The 21,836-nt window shown below is 35.4% G+C and overlaps 4 protein-coding genes across 4 annotated transcripts; 2 read left to right on the top strand and 2 right to left on the bottom strand.

Annotated features, from left to right (window-relative positions):
* The first annotated feature begins 1,455 nt into the window (after positions 1 to 1,455).
* Positions 1,456 to 9,444, top strand: LOC110731223 (transcriptional adapter ADA2b-like). The gene is made up of 12 exons (XM_021911065.1): positions 1,456 to 1,969; positions 2,630 to 2,685; positions 3,401 to 3,579; positions 3,738 to 3,803; positions 3,934 to 4,059; positions 4,157 to 4,232; positions 4,868 to 4,931; positions 5,014 to 5,072; positions 5,508 to 5,718; positions 7,697 to 7,907; positions 8,568 to 8,804; positions 8,922 to 9,444. Exons 1-12 carry the CDS (start codon positions 1,923 to 1,925, stop codon positions 9,111 to 9,113), a joined length of 1,524 nt encoding a protein of 507 aa, XP_021766757.1. The 5' UTR covers positions 1,456 to 1,922; the 3' UTR covers positions 9,114 to 9,444.
* A 116-nt stretch (positions 9,445 to 9,560) lies between these two features.
* On the bottom strand, positions 9,561 to 17,119 carry LOC110731222. Its single transcript, XM_021911063.1, has 7 exons — positions 16,840 to 17,119; positions 16,409 to 16,706; positions 13,807 to 13,886; positions 13,579 to 13,695; positions 12,710 to 13,492; positions 11,983 to 12,199; positions 9,561 to 10,360 (listed from the first exon to the last, which is right to left on the bottom strand). The coding sequence occupies exons 2-7, from the start codon at positions 16,701 to 16,703 to the stop codon at positions 9,927 to 9,929; spliced, it is 1,926 nt and encodes a 641-aa protein (XP_021766755.1). The 5' UTR covers positions 16,704 to 16,706; positions 16,840 to 17,119; the 3' UTR covers positions 9,561 to 9,926.
* A 2,626-nt stretch (positions 17,120 to 19,745) lies between these two features.
* Positions 19,746 to 20,660, top strand: LOC110731221. The gene has a single exon (XM_021911062.1). The coding sequence runs from the start codon at positions 19,862 to 19,864 to the stop codon at positions 20,393 to 20,395; it is 534 nt and encodes a 177-aa protein (XP_021766754.1). The 5' UTR covers positions 19,746 to 19,861; the 3' UTR covers positions 20,396 to 20,660.
* A 92-nt stretch (positions 20,661 to 20,752) lies between these two features.
* Positions 20,753 to 21,665, bottom strand: LOC110731127 (TPD1 protein homolog 1-like). The gene is given in 3 exon segments (XM_021910961.1): positions 20,753 to 21,212; positions 21,214 to 21,284; positions 21,647 to 21,665. Coding segments are annotated over 3 exon segments (363 nt in total). The 3' UTR covers positions 20,753 to 20,939.
* Between the last annotated feature and the right edge of the window lie 171 nt (positions 21,666 to 21,836).

Raw genomic sequence — 21,836 nt, 5'->3', positions numbered from 1 at the left:
TGACGACTTGCACTGATTTACCGATTTACAACGGCCAATTTAATTAACTTGCACCGAACCCGACTTGAACCAAACTTGACCCAAACCGTTTTAACCTGTTAAAGCCTGAATTTAATCCGACTTGTTACTAACCTGACCTGAATTCAACCCGACCCGTTCCTAACCCGACCGAATTTAATCCTACCTGTTACAAACCCGACCCGAAATCAACCCGACTTGTTATTGACCTGACCCAAATTCAACCCGACTTGATATTGACCTAACCCGAATTTTACTAGGCCTATTACTTACCCGATCCAAAAATTCAACTTGATCTATTACTAACCTGACTCGAAATTAACACGATTTGTTATTGACCCGACCTAAAATCAACTCAAATTGTTCTTGACCCAATTTCAAATCACCTTAAATGCAATTTAGACCACCTTATTATTGTTGATCAAAGCATTTTGTCTAGGGAGACCAAGTCGGTCCACGCCAGCAAAAGAAAGGAGCATCATCCTCAAATTTAAGAGTTAAATATAGTATATATTTTTTGTATGGTCAAAAGAGATAATAATCTTCCTAAATTATAGACTATAGTTCCCTAGTATATTGTCATACATATTATAGTCAAAGGAAATAATTATCTTGATAAAAATGATAATTTTCAACTTATAGTTAGTTGAACCCGAATATGACCTGATTTGGAACTGACCCGACCTGATTATAACCTGTAAATTATTGACTTGAACATAACGCGATTTGAATCCGAGAATGACCCGACTTGGAAATGACCCAACCTGATTATATCCCGCAAATTATTGACTTGAATCGAACCTGAGAATTACCCTAACCCGTTTTAACTCGTGATAACTCGAATTAAACCGACCTATTGTTCACCCGACCCGAATGTAACCCGACCTGTTATTAACCCGACCTAAACCCGACCCAAACCCGATAAGAAGTATGACCCGACTAGACCTGACTAAAGCATAACCCAACCCAAACCTGACCCGCATAAGTTATGGAATTAATCCGAATTGACCTGATCCGAGTTGACCTGACCCACTCTTACTCGACTCAAACCCAACCCATTTACCCGAATTGACAGCTCTAATAGGCAAGAATCGATCCATGATCTCTTCCAATCCAGATTGAAACTTTAACCACTTAATCTATCCCTTACTCTCAATTACAAACTATTACTCCGTATCAAGCATATTCAAATATCAATATTGGTTGTACAGTGTCAATTGTAGGACACGTGTATATTATACTCGTATGTGTCATGTTGTTTGTATTTACATTGTAATTGATTGTTTTACTAGTACATTGTTGTACAACCATTAAGGTGGCTAAGGGTCTATTCTCAGGTTATTTTTTCAGTTCATTTTCTAATTTCCTTATCTAATAAAATATTCAGTTTAGTTCAACTTAACTTAGCTCCAATCTCTAAAAGATTAGTCAAATTATTAATACACTATTTGTATATTAAATTATTAGACGGTCATAAATTCAACTCTAATATCAATACATTCTCTTTCAATTCATTAAAATGTCAAAATGTTGCAAATCTCATCTTAGAATAGAAATAACAGAGAGATTATTTATGGTGAACACATATGAATGTCACCCCTAGTATGCTAGTACCTATCGTTCCCCACCGAACAGACATTTACAGACGACAGTTGATGAAACACTGTTTGCTGAGTTTGAAGTTGCATGATATGATATGATGTTTTTTCATATCTAAATCAGCTCACTCGTCAGCAGTATAAAACCACTGAGTTTTTGCTTGATTTCTAACCTTATCTGCCTCATTACAAGAATCATGAATCAATCCATTAAAATTAAGCATACTTTATAATTTTCTAATTTTCTAGGGCTTCTATTGATAAGTTATTGTTGGCCGTCAGCTTCAAGAAAAGAGAAGCAATTCAATGGGTCGTTCTCGTGTTTTTCATTCTGATGAAGACCCAACTCAAAGGTCTATTCTTCCCCTTTTTGTTCAATTATTTTCTGTCAAATTTCTGTCTTATCCTTTCTTTATTTGATTCAAAGTTGTGATCTTTGATTAATTAAAGCTGTTTAGTTTATTTCTAATTGTTCTGCCAAAATTTGTTAATTTGTTGAGTTATATTATGTTGCTTGATTAGTTGTTTTGGTTTTTTTTATTTTGTCTTCATTAAGATTATTGAATATGGCTATAGATGATCAATTAGTAAAGTTAATATTTTGATTGTGAACTGAGAATCATCATCTTGCTCGATTATTTTGTGCTGGGTTGTGGTGAAGTAAATGGCTCTTGTTAGTGGAGTTTATAAGCTTTTTATTTACAAGTTCATGTTCTTCTGCCTTTCATAGTTAACATTACCAAAGAAATTACTTCGTAGGTTGCAATTAACTGATACTGCTGCTTACTGCTAAGTATTCCTTTATATCAACGGTTTGCTGTTCTTTATTGATCCACTGATCCTTAAATGAAAGAAATTATTCCTTTGTCTTATTTTAATTTGCATAATGTGATCAAATGACTGTAAATAGGGGAGTGTAGATGTTATGGTTTCTATATTTGCAGGTAAACTATGACTTTTGTATACTTGGTTGGCTTGGAAATTTGTAAAACTCATCTGTAGTTTCTTTGCAGGTCAAGAAGGAAAAAGAATGTCTCTAGTGGAGAAAGTATAGAATCTGCTCTTGGAGGTATTTACTTTTGCCCCAAGACAGCTTATTAAACAGGTTTAGCCTGAAATATGTGAGCACTTGAAAAGAGAACATTGCTTATGAAGTTAAATTCTACTTACAGTAGCGACAAAATGGTTTATATGGTAACATTCAGGATTATAGTTATTACAGATATTAAAGCATATTCATAGGCTTACTTGAAAGTGAATAAGACATAAGTATCTGTATTATATGGCCAATCATTCTCAGATGGTAAGACCCGACTTTGTATAGGAAATTACAATAATGGGTAAGATGGGATACGTGTAATAGGAATGTAATTTCCTTGATATTACCTACACTACATTATTTAGCTATGCGATGTTGGCTTATTCACTTGGCTTGTTTATTAGTTGCTAAATTTTACGGACTCTTTTAGTACATCAGTAGCATTGATTGTTAGTATAAATGTTCGGTAAAACATGTTAGATATTAGCCATTAATAATGTTAATATACAAAATAGCCAACTTTTGCACAAAACAGTTGTTTAAGCTGACTAGCCTTTTCCTTTCAGGCCAAAAAATTGGCTTTTGAAATAATTGAAATACTGAACATATTTCTTTGGTTGTTTATCCACACTTAAAGCTACCCACAAAGATGGCAACAAGCTATTTGCCAAAATTTCCATATTCTGTATCTTATAACATTTTAACATACATAATTAAGCTGTTGGTTTATTTTCTGGCGAGTCAGGGCAAGGGACAGGTGATGGAAAGAAGGCTTTATACCATTGCAACTACTGCAATAAAGATATTACCGGTCGAATTCGTATCAAATGTGCAATGTGTCCCGATTTCGACTTGTGCATAGAGTGCTTCTCTGTCGGAGTTGAAATGACTCCTCACAAAAGTAATCATCCTTACAGAGTTATGGTCAGTAATTCTTCATTCTGTATATGTGTTGGTACTCTAAAGTTCCATCTTTTCGTTCCTTAAGTATGTTAATTAATATGAATATTGGTGATTGTTGCTTGAGCATAAATTCTTATATTGAGGCTGCTGGTGACTTGTGATTCATATCTTCATGACAGGATAGTTTATCCTTCCCGTTGATTTCTCCTGATTGGAATGCAGATGAAGAGATACTACTCTTGGAGGTGTTGAATTCTTTCAAGCCTTTCTAGTTGAGTTGCATAGTCTTTAGTGTTGTTTTTAATCATTGCTAAGGATGGAGGGATTACCATGTGTGTGATTGCATCCTCTTACTTTTGAATATTTTGCTCAAAGGGGCTTGAAATGTACGGTCTTGGAAACTGGGCTGAGGTTGCGGAGCATGTGGGCACAAAGAACAAAGAGCAGTGCATTAACCACTACAGAAGTGTGTACCTGAATTCACCATTTTTCCCTCTCCCGGTAAGGAGTAACGATATGGATCAAATTCAGTTTATTTATCTCCACTTTTCTTGTTTTACCCCCCTGTAAAATTAAAATAGTCACGTTTTACTTGTAGGACATGTCTCATGTTGTTGGTAAAAACCGGAACGACCTTCTTGCTATGGCAAAGGAAAACGATGAAGATAGAAAAGGTTTGGGTTATTATTCATGAATATATTTAATTTATATATGTATGCCTGCCTATTTGGTTATATGATATATCTCACTTATGAGCTTTTGCTGGCATTTTAATTCATCTATATCAAAAGATTAGCATCAAATTGATGACTTCCTCAAGTTCAAGTATCAAGGAGATTATTATTCACTAATTCCTGCTAAAAATTAATTTTCTAATGTTAAGGTAAAACTTTGTCACATCGCTTGACATGAGCCACAATGATTAAGTGTAGTACTAGGATGGGTGACCACTTGGGATGTCCTCTCGTTGTTTCATGTAACCGACCCTACTTATGGGATTAAGGCATTCAAGCAGAAAAAGGTCTAGAAAGAAAGTTTATGGGCTATTGCCTTTATAGGAATCAAGATCAGGTCATATGACAAGGATATTACAGCTTCCCCAGAACTTGTGATTGATTGCCAGTAGTAAGACAACTTTTCACTGTGATCATGAGGACTTGGACTGGTGATTTCTTTTCTGTGCTTGAATTTTGAGTCAGACATGCCAATTGCTGCGTGATTTTGATTTATATAAGAAGTATATTAAAGATAAAAGATGGGCAAAATGGGGTTGATCTCTGCTGAAATTGTGTGCATATGATTCTTGCAGGTTCAACTCTATTTGGTGATCATATTGTGAAAACAGAGCCTACATTTTCTCCTTCCAGAGTCAAGTATGCATATTACTCCTCATATTGTTTAATGCAGGCCTGTTACCAGGACTCTTATGCCATACCTTTCAAATATATTTGACAGAGTTGATGAATTGCCAAAAGGAGGTCCACCGAGCCGCTTATTATCCGTGCAAAATGCAGGTAAAGCAATTCTTTCTTACAATGTGATCTGAAAGACAAAAATAAATATGATATTTATTGATGAGAGTTGTGCCAATTGTCAAACCTACATCGTAATTGACTTGAGTAAAAATCTTAGGTAGGTCACCTATTGCTTTTATTTTTTCTTGTGCCAATTACTTTAAGAACAGCTCTCTTATATTTAATTCTCTTTGCCTCTTAAATACTAGAAAGTGGTATCGTAAGAAGCATGGAATTATAGATAAGATGACCTAGTATAGAGAGATTCATATGCATGTCCAAAACTCTAGATGATTTTGCTAAGGCCTTTTAAGATCCCAACTGTTCAGATTGTACTTTCTCACATGTAACATTATCTGAATCATTTCCATTTCTGCAGCTGAGCAAGTCATTTTCTTAATCATGTGTTTCACAAATTTTGCCTTCAAAACACAGATTCTCATGTAAATCCTATTGGAAAGAAACCTCCAAAGGAGGAAGATTCCTCCTTGGTGAGTTTAAGCGGGTTCAGCCTTAAACGCCATGAATTTGATCCGGAATATGACATCGATGCTGAGCAGCTTCTTGCAGAGATGGAATTCAAGGATGCTGATACTGAAGATGAGCGTGAATTGAAGTTGCGAGTGCTGCGCATTTACTCAAAAAGGTAAGTGATTCACTTCATCATCATTTTACATTACTCTATTGTTCTGGAAATTTTTATTAAACTCATGGAAATATTTGTATGTTCATCAATTATACAATTGTACTTCGTTTATAGTAAGAAGTTGGTATAATTTCAAAAGGAAAACATCTTTATATGTACAGATTTATTCCATTCTTGTCTATCAATCAAAAATAGCTCATCCATACATAAATGCAGTACATTTTATTGGATATTAATGAGCTTGATATATTACTCAATGTAAAATGAGTATAAAACTATAAATATACGAGGGCTATATATGAGGGCTTAATTTACTAGGAGGGAAATATATACCACAATGCATATAGAAGAGGCATTGAAAGAGAACATAGGCTTTTCTAAAATTACCATCTTCAATGGAAGTTTAACTATAACCTTTTGCTTGACTAACAAATGAAAGTGCAATACTTAACTAGAAAATGTAGTTGTTAGCCTGTTTATGACTAGATCCAACGATGAGTCGATGACACTCAGACCAATAGGTCACACTGTATCAATAGAGCTTGTTGTCCGATCAAGCTACATCATGTACCAACTACTTTAACAAACATCTCAAGGTTTTTTTACCGTAGCTACCTAATTTTGTCTCCCCTCAATCTTATTGTATCCTTAATTGTATAAGCATCAATATCTGTTGTTGCCTCTCTTTCCTTCTGATCTTGTGTATTGGAAGTGTCAGACAATCAGACCTAGATCAGTTAATGTAGGTTTCTATGAGCAAATTCTTAGAGTCTGGAATACTGGATTATATCATTGTAAGCAACTGTGAAGAAAATTGGAATAAATAATTGGATAGTGACAAAAAAAAAGTGTTAGGGAAAACCAACTTTTATGACAGCAGGGGACGCCCCTCACATTCACATTAATTATGGGGAAAATTCCCAAAATTTGTCTGAATGCATGAATTATAGCCTCCAATGATTTTTTTTTTCCTTCACTTTTTCGGGCTCAAATTGAAAAGAGGACAAGGTTCTTCGTATGAACCCTAAGACACCCTGGGAGGGCATTTGAATGGTAGGAAGTTAGGTACCATCCACTTTGCCTCTTAGCTTTAATATAGCCAATTACATACACGCCTTATCTCATTAACTCAAGGACATACGGGCCTTTATGTGACCAATTAGTGGCCTTTATGATTTCAAACCAACTTTTATGACCTCGTGGGGGCATCCTTCATATTTACTTTAATTTTGGAAAAAATTCCCAAAATTGGTCCGAAAGTGTGAATTAGCCTTCAATTCTGGACATTTTTCCACTTTTTTGGGCTACAAAAGAAAAGGGGACAAGGTGCTTCCCATGGACCCTATGGGACGTCACATTTAGATGGTTGGAACCTTCTACTTTGCCTCTAACTTTAGCCAGTTATGTACACGCCTCCTTTCATCAACTCAATGACACTAAGGGCATTTATGTGACCAATTAATGGCCATATATGGTTCCAAACAACGCTATATATTTCCCTATCATCACTTGAGTTTTCGACTCCGGATCCTAAAATCTCTGAAAATGGTTCAATTTCATGTATTATAGCCTCCAAATTTAGTCATTGGAGAACATTTTCGGACCTGTCAAGGTTAGGATCGAGGTGCTTCTCGGGGTTCCCAAAAGAGTCCTGGGAGGCCTACTAGGTGCTAGGAACTATTTCATTCATGCCTTGGCCCAATAAATATTTTCGGGACACCACAAATCTAAGAGGGTGAAGTTCATCTTGAGACAAAGGGCCTAACTTATATATTCATTTTATGGTACCTGAAATTGATACTCAGAGTTAGACCATCTTATAGTCATATTGCACTGGCACCAATTAACACTTTTCAATTTTGATAACTTGCTTTAGCCCCTATCAAAACTCTTTAGACTATCAATTTGTATTTAATTTATTTTCGCTTTGGTTTGAAAGGCAGAGAGGATAAAAAGGTTATTAATTCTGTTTGCACAGGCTTGATGAGAGAAACAGAAGAAAGGATTTCATTTTTGAGAGAAATTTGCTTCATCCCAGTCCTTTTGAGAAAGATTTGTCTCCTGAAGAGAAGGCAATATGCCGCCGATATGATCCATTCATGCGGTTCCATTCTAAGGAAGAGCACGAAGATATGCTACAGGCTGTCATTGCAGAACACCGCACTCACAAGCGAATTTTGGAACTTGAGGTAAAGTAAAGCTCAATCAGCTACATGTATAACAAGTCAAATCGAGTTTGAGCTATCTAGATTCACCCATCTCTTCAATATTGAGGTAATTCTTGGTTTGGACTTTGTTGAGTGGACTTAAGTTTACAAAGCCTTGGGATCCTGAAACCTCAGGCTTGCTTGTAAACACCAAAGACTTAACAAGTTTAACTTGATTTTTGTTTTGTTTTGTTTGTGTTTTTTTTTTTTTTTTTTTTTTAAACAGATTTTTGCGTTTCTTTTATTGTTAGTTACTTATATACATTAATTGAGACTGCTTTATGTAAAACAAAAACTGATTTTCTATTCCCTACCTGGAAAATATGATTGTGATGACTACTAATAAGTCTTAGAACAAGGAATTTCAAATTATCTTCTCTTTTTAGTTCTTCTCAGATGAGCCACTAAGATAAATTTCATCCCTAGAGATTGTTTCTACTTTCTGGTTTTACCCTTGTTTTGTAATGCAACAATGATCTGGTTTTTGGCAGTAACAAGCCTTTTTTATTATTATTAATTATTCAATATATTACGGAGTATAAACCAAAGCCAAATAGGGTCTTCGTCCCTTGCTAAAAACAATGAGACTCTTTATCAGTAGCTATTGTGAAGTGATTACGTTGATTCCTTTGATGAATGTAGGAAGCTCGAGCTGTTGGTTGTCGTACATCTGCTGAGGCAGATAAGTATTTTGAGCTTAAGAGGAAAAGAGAAGCTGAAGAAAGTTCCCGTAGAGCAAAAGAGAGTGCTCAACTTGGTCCAGCCAGTCAGTTAGGACAAAATGCTGCTATGACCTCTGAAACTGTGAAGGATCCAGGTTCGCTAATACATGAGTTAGATATAGGAAGATATCCGGGTGAAGAATTGCTTTCTGAAGCTGTAAGTTTATTTTCTAGCTTATACCACCACCACCCAACTTTTATGAGTACTCATAAATCATAATCTCTTTATATACTCTAGAAAGTCTCACTTCTTAATTTTTGAAAACCTTGCCAGGAAAAGCAGCTCTGCCATGAGACCAAGATATCCCCGCATCAGTATCTGAAGATGCAGGAGACCATATCTGTTAAAATCTTCAGCGGCAATGTAACTAGTAATGTGGATGCACACTGCCTGTTTGATATTGAACCAGGCAAAATCGACCGTATATATGATATGCTAATAAGAAAGGGTGTTGCTCCGCCATAAGAAGAGATCATAGTTTTACCATCACCACAGGTTGTTTGTAATTGTTACAAGAAGGATTCCATCCACATAAACGCAATAGGGTACAAAACTTTGCTTTTTTAGACCACAGGATATGTCACCATGATAAATCAGCTTTACAGTTATCTTGCGTTCCCCTTAACACACCCCCTCCTTTCAAAGCTTCGATCTTCCCTGTTGTATTATATGTCTTATCTTGTTTACCAATAATGTAATCATATAATAATCTGTCTTTACTTTTTCTGTTTGTTTGTTTTGTGATGATTCAGAATAATCAAATTAGATGACCAAATAAAGCCTTTATATTTTACTATTTTAGGTTGTCCAGAATAAATTGTCATATTTCCCAATTTAGCAGTACTTATAAGTGAAAAAGATATTAACAGAGTAACAAAATTTAAAACATATTGACTTGAGTATAACATAATGTAGAAAAAGACACATACTTGCAAATGTTGCAACTTGATATTAATACCTTCCGAGAGTTTAAATACTCCTAAATTAAATAACAAGACTAGAGACTTGTTTCAAGCTACAATAGTACTTAAACCTTTTCACTATTGACAAGCATAAATAAAAAGCTGTATTTCTTTCTGCAGTGAGCTCTTCAACGTTTGAACTCAGACCCCCTCAAATAGATATGTCCAGCTTCTCTATACACCACCCCAAAATTCCACAACTAAAAAAATTCCGGCTAACTCTCCAGCATTGCTGATTCCTTCCTCAGTTGCTTTCTTTCTTCTGTCTATGCTATTTACAAAATATGCTACTTACATTCACATTACAAAAATTGCATCACCTCACGCTGGCTTCCACAAATTTTTCCTGTGTATATTGCTGCCTGCAAAATTCAAAATCCTTTTCGGCACTCAGCCTCTCACCTTTAGCCACTACTCCAACATCATAGTCAACATGATCTTCCTTTAGTTGCTCATCAACCTCAGCATCAGAATTATCCTTTTTGTTTGATGGACTTCTGCATGTTGTATTGTCTGCAACATCTGCAAGTACAGGCTTCTGCATGTTCACAACAGGTGCATCTTGCCCTTCTTCGACTTCCACAACTTCTGAAATAGGAGGCATGGCATAATCAAGCAAGCGTGAATTTGACTTGGCAGAGATAGAGGAAAGAATGTCAGGGCATGTCTTTGCAGTAACCCATGAACCATTAACCCAATCTTTGGCGGTTCTTATAAGTGATTTCTCTGTGGTCACATATCTGTCTTCACCTGATTACAAGAAAGCACCAATCAAATCATAATTGATAGTCCAGCTTTGTAGATAGTTAGAGGCCAGGTATACTGAAGAAAATGAAACCCCTTCCCAAATGCCAACTTAAAACTAGGTTATAAACAAGGCTACTTTAATTTAGAAACTGAAATTTTGAGCATGAAAATTTCATAGCCCAAATAATATATACGTATGATAAAATTCCATAGCATGAAAATTCCATAGCCCAAATAATATATACATATGATAAAATTCCATAGCATGAAAATTCCATAGCCCAAATAATATATACATATATATATTTCACTCAATTTCAGTGCCTAGTAATAGAAATGAGCCACTAAAATTGCAAGTTTCAAAACATAAATCTCGCACCAAAGTTCAGAGTTACAAAAATATATATATTTGCAGATAAAAGCAATCTATCGTACTCAAATTTCCAAGTCCTAGCCAAGATCAAAAGGAGTGAATGATGGGGAGCGAGTGAGTGACTATGAAAAAATTAACTGGTGAGAATGCAGGAAAAACTAAGAAGCGTCTTAGAACAACAGTGTCATAAAGTGTGAGGGAAAGTGGTGAAGAATTGAGAATTCCATTAGTTATTCCATTCTGCTATGTGTTGTATGGTTTGGGCCGCTTGAGCCATTTTCATACCTGGACGGCTTCTCAACAATATCTTACATAATGACTTCGCCAGAAGCTTCATGAAGTAGTGCATACATCAATTATAGACTGACTCTGCAGGGTTTGCTATAGCTCACCCTCAATCTTTACAATGCCAATATAAGTTAACAAAATGATGCAGTCTTATACTCTTCTCTTACATAACCCCCTTACTCAAATGGTAGGCCACTACAATGTTTAGTGAATGTTTAATCCTCTGATTGATCTATTATATGAACAAGATTTGTTTTAGGGAACTAAAAAAGTAAAAAGTAACTTTCTCTTTTTAGTTCATAAGACTTATAAGAGTACCAGATAGCTCCATTTAATCTTCGAAGGACACAAAACCCTCATTTTGTCAAATAATCTAAGAATTACATAATGATCACCTTTTAACTTGCTAGATATCATGTTGACTTGCATAGGAAACCCCTACATTCACGCATCAGAATAGCACATGTTTCTAGTAAGATGTCAAATACATAAACCTAGTCTGCAATCAAATTCGGTGCATTGACTCAATTTGAGGCCAGAGACAGGCTAGACTAAGTGAGACCAATCTTATCTTAAAACAGGGTTTTTGATACACAGCAAAATCTGCAGATATTCAACTCCTTGTATGGATTAAGAGCACATCACCAATTTGGTGGTATTGTCAACTTCACACAATTCATTCTCCTATAAATTGTTCTAATGATTGCAAGATCTTTTGATCAAAGCTCATATATGAGTGTTGGGTTTAAGGAAGACATTTAAGTGATTGCTCCTGATGTCTCTTGGTTCTAGTGGGCAGTGATTAGAGCAGGGACAGATGTTTACATAGGTTAGTGTCAATGACAATTACATAACAGGAGCACATAGTTTTTGTTATAAATATAGAGTTTATCTAGGAGGAAGGGTAAAGTGCCAGATAGGAGGCAGGAAACCACACATTGAAGGCTACAGGAATAGAGCGTACCAGGCAGGTAAATTTGAAGGTGGTCAGTCCCACATACATTTGCAGTGATGATGACCCCTTCCCACCAGCCATCATGCCACCAAATTTCTACTGCTGTTCCCACCTCAATTATGCAGTCATCAGGGTCCTTAGGTGGACGTGGACGAGTTGTGAGACGGCCAGAGCATCTCAGACCCATTTTATCAGGAGCTGCCACTCTATATGAAGCAACCCACTCCTGGCACACACATCACAAGTTATTCTCAGTATCCCGTCTTTATAAAATCCAGAGGTATTTCATCAAATTAAAAGAAAAAAAAAAGAGGGGGTGGAGGGGTGGGGTTACATATGTTTAAAGCAATAACTAGCGAACATGCAGGGACCAAGATAAGACCATGTAAAACACGTGATATTCTACAAGAAACTCTTCTTCAGGAAACATTATGCAACAAACTTGGGTATCATTCTTGAATTTTCTTGTTATTTGTCAAATTCATTTCAGAAAGTATTGACTTTTATACACACAAACATCTAGCACATCTATATACAATTTTTGTTGTTTCTAATTATGCACTCTTGCAGTAGATTAACCACCACAAGGGACCTATTATTTTTTGAGGGGGATGGGGTTAAAGCAACTATATGTTTAGCTATTGGATTGACGAATATTAATTTATAAATGTCCTTTCAGGGCAAATTTAGTCCCCATTAAAAGGTATTATATGAATGCATTAAGTTCATATATTACCTGCAATTTCCCAAAATCTTCAGGATCCTCCAGATCATCATACTGAACTTTGATGTGCTTCCTGGAGATCTCTAAGACCTTGCATTTGAACCAACATCCTCGGATACCACTATCCTGAGAAAGTAGCTCTATCTCATCATTGATTCCAAATGAAGCAGAAACCTCATCATGATGACTTTCTACAAAATCTCCATGCTTCACTGTTTTCCCAGCAAACTTTATCTTCAGCTTTGAAAATGATGGCACAACTTTTGTTTTTTGACTCCCTGTTGCTGAAGGACTCGTCTCAGCTCTATTATGACCCCTTAATTGGATGTCTCCAATCTTTCTCTCATCAAGTCTCTTTCTTTTACTATGCTCCTTGGTCTTCTTCTTGGAGAAAAGGATATGATCTATACAGGACAAAACTGCTTGATTACGATAACCCTGTAATTTGCTTACAGTGAAAGGTCTGATCTGATCATTTTTTAACTGTCTGAAGCACAAATGTACCCTGCATAATATAGACTGTGGAAGAGCAGCCACACATTGCTCATAATGTTTGGGGGTTAAGACAGAAGCAGGTCCGCCAATGCACTCTGCATTTATTACTTGGACATGAGGTGTAATGAATACTTCTCTAGGGTGGGCATCCAGCTGAGACACTAAACTTGTGACCTCTTCATCACGATGAAACCACCGCACTTTAACCTTCTTTTGCCTCTTTTTATCCTCATACATGTCTTCTAAGTAACCAAGGTAAGGATTACCTTCTGCAGCCATGACGAACACAAAAGAATGCACCTGCATCATGCATCAGAAACTAATAGGCTAAGTCCAATGATAGAAAATTAATGACAGGAGGATACAATGTTCAGATAGATGCTTACGGAAATGGTAATTCCAGTTCGGATAAAGGAAGGATAATGCATGAGTTTTTTGGAACAAGCCCAACCTTCCCCATTCCACACAATATCAGATATTTGGGCCTTCAATTTCCTAGGAAGCTGGACAAACAAGAGATCAGTGGTTAGCAAAGAAAAAAAAAGGAAGAAATACCTATCATAAATTCATAATAGTTACAAGTCAACCTCATTAAAATAGGGTAAAGTAAGTACCGTCACAGGTGCATGAGAAATTAGAGTGCCATTGGATCCACGTATTCGATCTTGAAAGCGTTGAGCACAAGCCAATGACTCTGACAAAATTATCAACATTAATAACACGGGTCACTAAAAGAAACAGCACAACACGAGACATCGTAAAAACAATGACATGCAACCAGATCAATCTGGATTCTGGAACACCAGAAATAACTCCCAGACATTTTGATAATGCATAAAACATCAAGGTAGTTGATGTCATCGGATAATTATAAAATCATGATTATTATAAAACTTGGAAAGGATGTATATACATAAGTTAACTAAGATAAGAAAATGATAAACATGGTATTATTTCCACGGCTTATTCAATAATATGTATATTTTTAAAAAAATATACAGAGTAATAATAATAATTTTTTTTTTTTAAAAAAAAGTCAGCTCAACATGAGTGTGAATTGAACACTGGAAAATGACTTTACAGATAATAATTCCAAAAATAACATTACAAAAGAGGATCTGATGCATTGTATTTGTAACTAAGAGAGGAGGATGTGATAAGATGTTCATACGTCATAGTCATGTTAGACTCTATATGAATATAAACCTATGACCGTATTGGAACATATATTTAGTCAGTATTATCATTATGAATTAAATCAGAAACGTTTGGATGAAACGAGAGCACAATACTATACAGTATACATCAATAATATAAGTGCGCACAATTCAACATGTTTGATTGTCAACTTGCGCCTACCTAATAAAAAATGGACTAACTTATTTTAAAAAATATATATGGCCCAACAGATAAATAAATTTGATGAACTGAAGCATTTTACAAATAATTTTCCAAATGCGAACAGGTAAATAAGGTAATACGGATGAGGGAAGACACAATTTTTATTAAAAGGTTAAAGGTTAGACACCAAAGATTGGATGGATGCAATACAAAAAACTAAATACACATATTCCAAAATATGTGGTGTGGCATACTCCACTTAAATATTTGTCTTCCCTTTCTCTTCTTCATTATCTTCTTCTATATTGCCTTAGAGAGGGGCTAGTCAAAGGAGAGATTGGATGGATGCAACACAAAAAACTAAATACACATATTCCAAAATAAAATAAATCACTAGTGCTGGACAGACTTTGACAAATTGGTGGTCTTTCCATTGTCTGCATATAACTATATGAGTACCTCAGCTGAGAGGCAGTAAGGAGGTTGTTTGGACATTGAAAGATTAGTAGATTGCACGAGAAGGATATTTTGGTTTTCGATATTACAACAAAAGAGAAACAAAGTATAACCTCAGCCACATAGTGTATATGAAACACTTGTTCTACAAGGGTCCAACCATCACAGTAAGCTGCGGCATATTGTGATATTGTCAGCAAACTGCCAGAGAATGCCGAGCTCACTTGACACATCCTAATCACGAAACAGCTTAATTGGCAGCACCTTCCAGATCCTAGCATATGGATACTCTTTCCTTTTTGGATTGATATGTTTGCATTTATTTAGTAGATTCTATTGTTCACATTACTTGCAAAACTTTAGATCTTAGGTTAATACGCGTGCAATTTCCATTTAAGTCTACTAACCCCCTTTCCCCGGTCCTCCTAACAACTCATGATTCCCAAAGGTTAAACAGTCAACATGGAAATGAAGACTGAGACACAGAAATAATATGCATTCTCTGTCATGCCAGCACGTTAAAACAACAGCAGCAGCAGCAGCAGTAGCAACAACAAAGCCTTAATCTGAAAGGGAATCATGCCAGCACAAATGAGCACCCTAAGGTAAGTAAGTCAATCATACCATAATTTAAAGCAATGGTAATCTATTTATGCATAAAATTATAAAATTCACATTTGAACGTTCATCATCATGCTTTTCCTTTTTTACTACAAAGTACTTATTTTCCCTTTAAGGTTCTCATTATCATCCATACACACACATCTAGAGTTCTACGATGTAAGAAGTGGTAGTAAAGACTAGAGGAAAAAAATCAACAAGCTAGTGGAGATTAGAAGGGCATGCCAAAACTTGGTAAAGTTAAGTAGGTGAGATTTTATGAGGCTAAGAGCATGGCAAGGAAAGGCAAGACTAGGGTTTCTATGGGTCAGGCCAAGGATAAATACGACGATAAATGAAAAGCATGGGCAACTTCTGGAGCAATATGTGGTAACTAAGATTTCGAAAGTTGACATATTTTGAACTTTACAAGAATGAAGCCTAACTAATATTCTGAGTAATGAATTTCCAGTTCCAATTACTCCAAAAAGCCAAGTGTTAATGTGTTTAGTGAAGAGAAAGGCCTTGCAAGTCTTCTAAATTCACCTTGTACTCCCCCAAACTTCACCTAGTACTAACTAGTGAGTAGTGGCAGTGCTAATTTCATGTGATAAATAATTGAATCACCATTTATATCTAAATTTCTATCAAACAAATATCTGAGTAGCCTGATAGTGGATTAACTGTTGTTATGCATGATCATCAAAGAAGAATTTCACCAAATTTCAATTTATACACACCAACATTGTTCTCTAAACAACAGAGACAAGAAGAACAAAAAGAGGGCTAAAGTAAATCATTGAAAGCATAAAGACTCACCCGACGGCAGCAACAGGTGCTGATTCTTGGCAACCAGCCTATTAAGCCAGTCAACAACCTCCCTTCTGGAGCGCCATTTGGTGGCAGAGTTAACATTACAGACAGAGCCATAACGATCGACAAAAGCGTCGAAAACAACATAAATCATATGTCTGACACTTCTCTCAGTACCTTGAATAGCCAGTACAGAATCACCCACAGAATCATTAAGGTAATAATGAACTGTACGATTACCTTTCTCCTGTGAAATGATCCGTTCATCCCACGACAGAAATCCCTTCTCATCATTCGTCATCGTCTACAATTTCATGAAACATTCAATATCATTAAAACATCAATCATTTTCAAAAAGGCTAAAACCCCACCAACCCAGATAAAAATAATCAATAATCTGACAAAACCCACCAACCAAAGAAAGAGAAAAAGGGTACCTGAACAAGAAATGGTGAACAGCACGGCGGCGGAAGCGGCGGAGGAGAGAGAATTTAGGGGTGGAGAAAGAAGGAAGAAAAAAAGGGAAAATTGATGTGAATTGCCATTTCATTCAACACAAATGAATAAAGGTTGATGATTTGATGATGGAAATTCTGGGTTTTTTCTGGGCAAGTTGGGGAATTTCCGGCGATAGTAGCAGTAGCAGACAGGGGTTTTTGTTAGGAGAGGAGGCGGGTAACCTTAATTCTTGACTCTTGTGCTCATATCATATGTGTAACGCCTAAAATATAGAGATTTCATTAGTTTTTAACCTATATGACATCAGAGTGATCATACCAATGATTATTTTTCTTACCTTGTATATATATAAAAAAAAATTAAAAAAAAATATATACCGTACGTTTGTATTACATAAAACTTATGTACAATATAAGTATTTTTACATATGTCTTTAAAACTATTGCATTCTAAAGTTTTACGTCGTTAAATAATATGATGTATGGATATCTTTGAATTAAGGTGTTGAAGGGAACATGTTTTAGTAAATCTTAAATTGTATATCTTGTATTAACACGAGTGTCTTAAACTTGGCGTTTGAAAATATAACTCGATTTTACAAAGTAAGATTCGAATTTGTTAGTGAATCGAAGGTCATCGATTCATGAATCATGATCTTTTGTTGAGCTAAAAGCATTGTACAAGTATAAATGAAAAGTTATCTTCCATATACCAATTTCTTAATCTTTATATCAAGATAATTTATCAAGATGATTTATTATATATGTATATCTCCAAATTCAGCACACAAAACTCAACTACAATATCAAGTTTTAAATTGTATCCATTTAAACAATTTTCTACTTTATTTTTAATGTGACTGAGTTGATATGGACAATTATACATAGTATGTAGAACAACTTAATCTTAATAGCATGTTTTCTAAGATACGTGTACAATTAAATTAATGAATCTAAAGATATTTTAGTTAAGCATTAATTCGATTCCAAAAAATTACAGATAATTTTACTTACTTTAGAAAGTGATCCATCTCTAGTATCATTTCCTCGTTTCACTTTATACAACACATGCAATGCACGGACCAAAGGACTAGCTATATTGACCGACTTCTTACTTCCTCTGTTCTTTTATTTCACCATTTACTTTCTATGCGATCAAAAATTTAAAAGATTGATTTTATTTTATATTGTATAGATAAATACAACAGTATGATGTGAGATAGTATCATTTTATTGCAATTAGGGGTTGTTTAAATTCAATTAAGGCCCTGTTTGATTCACCTTAATTTTGCTGAACTGAACTTATTTTTATTGAACTGAACTTAATTTTACTGAACTGAAATTATTTTTACTGAACTTAAATTATATTTACTGAACTGAAATTACTTTTACTGATTTTCTATTATAATTCTTCTTTAAGAAAACTGAATTTTACTGAACTGAAATTATTTTTACTGAACTGAAATTAATTTTACTGTACTGAAATTAATTTTACTGAACTGAAATTATTTTTACTTAATATTATTTTTTTAAGGTGAAGAGAACAGGGCCTAAAGGAAAAAGGAATGAGCTCAACAAAGAGAAACAAGGTGAATGAAATGGAAAAGGCTTAAACTTATTATGTTAATTGTTTATAAACAAAGGAAACAAGTCACAATACCACCACTACACAACCCCACCTCTTTCCCACCTTCTCTAGCAACTAGCCAGCAGCCCCACCACCCAACCACCCTCGCCGCACCTCCCCTGCCCTTCCCCACCCCTCGAAAAGTTCTCCCTTCCCTTGAAAAACTTCCCCACCCTCCCAAAACCCTAGAAATCCCTCCCCTTTTACCATAAAACCATCGGCATCCCCTCCCCCACCCTCGAAACCCTAGTGTTTTACAGAGAGGGGGAGGGATTTTTGGGTTTTGTAGGGGTGGGGAAAGTTTTTAGGGGGAGGAGTAACGAGGTGGCTAGTGTGTATATATGGTGGTGTAGTGGTGGCTAAGGAAATGGAAAAACCTAGGAGGGGAGGCAGGGAATCAATATGGAAAATTTTGGGGATATGGGAAGGGTAGAGGGAATGGAAAAAAAAAAGGTTTTTCTAAGCTATACCCCTAAGGTATTCGAGTTTCTAAAAGTATACCCATACTTTTTCAAGTTTCTAAGTTGTGCCCCTCAACTCACTACCATTAATGAATGGTACCCTCCTTGGGACTTCCACGTCACCTAAAGTTAACTATAAATTTAATAGAAAGATGATAAAAGGTAAGGAAATGGTAGGAGAAAGAAATCTTAGCCACCGCAACCCTAATAATGAAAACTGAAGCCACGAAATTACTCTCTCAAATAACTTTTAAACAACTAATACGGATACATTTTAGTATTGATAAGGAGTTGAAGGGCACAACTTAGAAACTTGAAAAAGTATGGGTACACCTTAGAAACTTGAATACCTTAGGGGTATAGCTTAGAAAAACCCAAAAAAAAATTGTTTAACAAAAAAAAACGACAAAGGGAATAAGGACAATTAAATCCCTTTCTCTTCGATGAATACCCCCGGTCAAACGACCTCTTAATATTTTCATAATATAAATGTTTTAATTCCTTACTAATACTAAAATTATTCCATATACAACTAATGTATATACGGAGTATTCAAAGTGCACAAAATGTAAATGAGAAAATCAAAACCATTAGTCCATTACCACCAATTACTATGGTCTATGGGTATCAAACGAAAACGGGTTGTTAAAAAACGGAGGGTGTAATGGACGGGTACAGTGCAGCAGAAGATGGGCTTTGTTACAACGCCACTCTAACAATTTAAACAAAAAGAGGCCCACTTAACAATCAGATAACTAGATAAGGATCTGGTGATCTCTTTGAAGACCAGTAGGCAGTAGCAGCAATACTTAACCATACAATAACCATACAATAAGATAACACCACTCATCTAATACAAGAACAACAACAAGCAGCTCTTCTTCCTCTTTTGAAATCATCAAAAATTTAACCAATGAATACTACTTCCATTAAATCCCAACATTTCTTCCCAACCCCAATCAAAACCACCCCATCAAATCCTAAGTTTTCCAACTTTATTTCATCAAATTCCCCTGCATTTCTGGGTCACAAAAACCTTATTATAAACCTTTCTTCCAAACACAAAAATTGGGTCATTAAATCATCGAAACATGAAATTATTGATAATGATGAACTAGTGTTTAAGAGAAGGTTACAGGTGTTTACAGGGGCTGCTTCAATTGGGCTTCTGCTGATGATGATGGGCCAAGACAAGGCATGGGCTTTAGGCCCAGAAGGCCCATTAATGGAGGAATTCTGGGAGAATGTAAGAAGATATGCATTGTATGCACTTACAGTGAGTACTGGGGTTATTTATACAATTTTACAGCCGATTGTAGAGTTGCTAAAGAACCCAATATCAGCTATATTGATAGTGGTTATTATTGGAGGATCTTTTTACATGGTTTCTCAAATTGTTTCTGCCATGGTTGGTGTCTCCGACTTCTCTTATCAATATGCCTACTAGACGCACTTGGTACGTACTTAATGAGAATTTCTCGGCCTCTAATAGCTTGAGTCTTCTATGACTTATTTAATCGTGTTTAGATGATATCATACATTGTATCAAACAAACCCGCTCCTCATTTTCTACTTTTATAGTATTTGATATGCCAAAGTTACAAAGTTGTGCAAGGTAGTTTAAATTACGATTTATGAGTTAATAGCGGTGTAATATCAGTTTATGAGGAAGATAATTAAGCTCGAGTTAAGTAAAGTTGTGCTTTTTGAAATTGTTTGGCCTTGGTTTATTTAAAGAAAATCGATGAAAGTTGGATATATTAAAACCAAAATTCCCTTTTATCAATCGAGTTAAAGAGGTACCAAATTTGTCTATTAAGTCAAGTGCGGTCATATAGGTAAATGCAAAAATGATCAAAGTTGAATGGAATGGTAAGTACATAAGTGAAACGTTGAAAATCGATAGTATCATAGTTGTCGAATTTAATTTGGACATAAAAGAAGGATGTCCTAAGAGAATATGCATGTATGTATGTATGTATGTATGTATTTCATAAACAATCAACGGAGGAAACAGATAAAGAGTAATGATCTCCGTTGGCATATTGGAAAATCAAGGATTCGCCTGCACGAAGGGGCTTGCCATCATTGACGAGACAATCGTTGTAACGGAGTCTTCGAAACACACTAGGATTGATAGTAATGGCAGAGCTGAACCAGTCGCAATTGACATGGATGTTGGAGATGTTGCACTCGGATGCACAGGCATTAAGTATCACAATGTTGTAGGATGGAATACCGCTGGGCAATGGCGACGAATCCTCTTGAGACTTGAGTTATTAGTATGTCATTCTTTGAGCATTTATAAGTTCCTCCAGCTCGTAGCACACCTACATCTAACAACAATTGCAATAATTGTAGTTAAGAATTTGCTTGTAATTTTTAAAATTTCTACCTTAATTATTGTGGAAAATCTACTGATAGAGTTAATTACTTTAAAAGCATATTGTAGAGCTGAGTACCATTCTTATTAATTATGTAATTGGTATGTTATAAATTGCACATGATGCATACCATAGAAAAAGGAGGGGTCATGAGTCTCATCAAATTAAATACGAGTAACGCCTTCTATGTATACGAATTCAAAGTCACATGAAAATTCAAAACCGATGAGGTAATGATAGTTAGAAATATCAAAACATTTAAAATGCCATAATAACATAAAAAAAATAGTTCACACTTGATATTTTTAAATTACCAGTCAAATTCATATCCATATACTACGGCTTGCAAAGAAATCAAACAAGCCAAGATGAGATCATATTACCTGAGGTAGAAAGTAGAAAGAAGGTGCTCAAGACCAAGGTGAAAATTATGCAGACGTTCATGGTGAATACTGAATAGCTATGTTTGTATGATTATAATTTCACATATGAACCATTTATACG

This window comes from Chenopodium quinoa, unplaced genomic scaffold (assembly GCF_001683475.1).
Source record: "Chenopodium quinoa cultivar QQ74 unplaced genomic scaffold, ASM168347v1, whole genome shotgun sequence".
Taxonomy (NCBI): Eukaryota; Viridiplantae; Streptophyta; class Magnoliopsida; order Caryophyllales; family Amaranthaceae; genus Chenopodium; species Chenopodium quinoa.
This window is presented reverse-complemented; position numbering and strand designations above follow the sequence as displayed.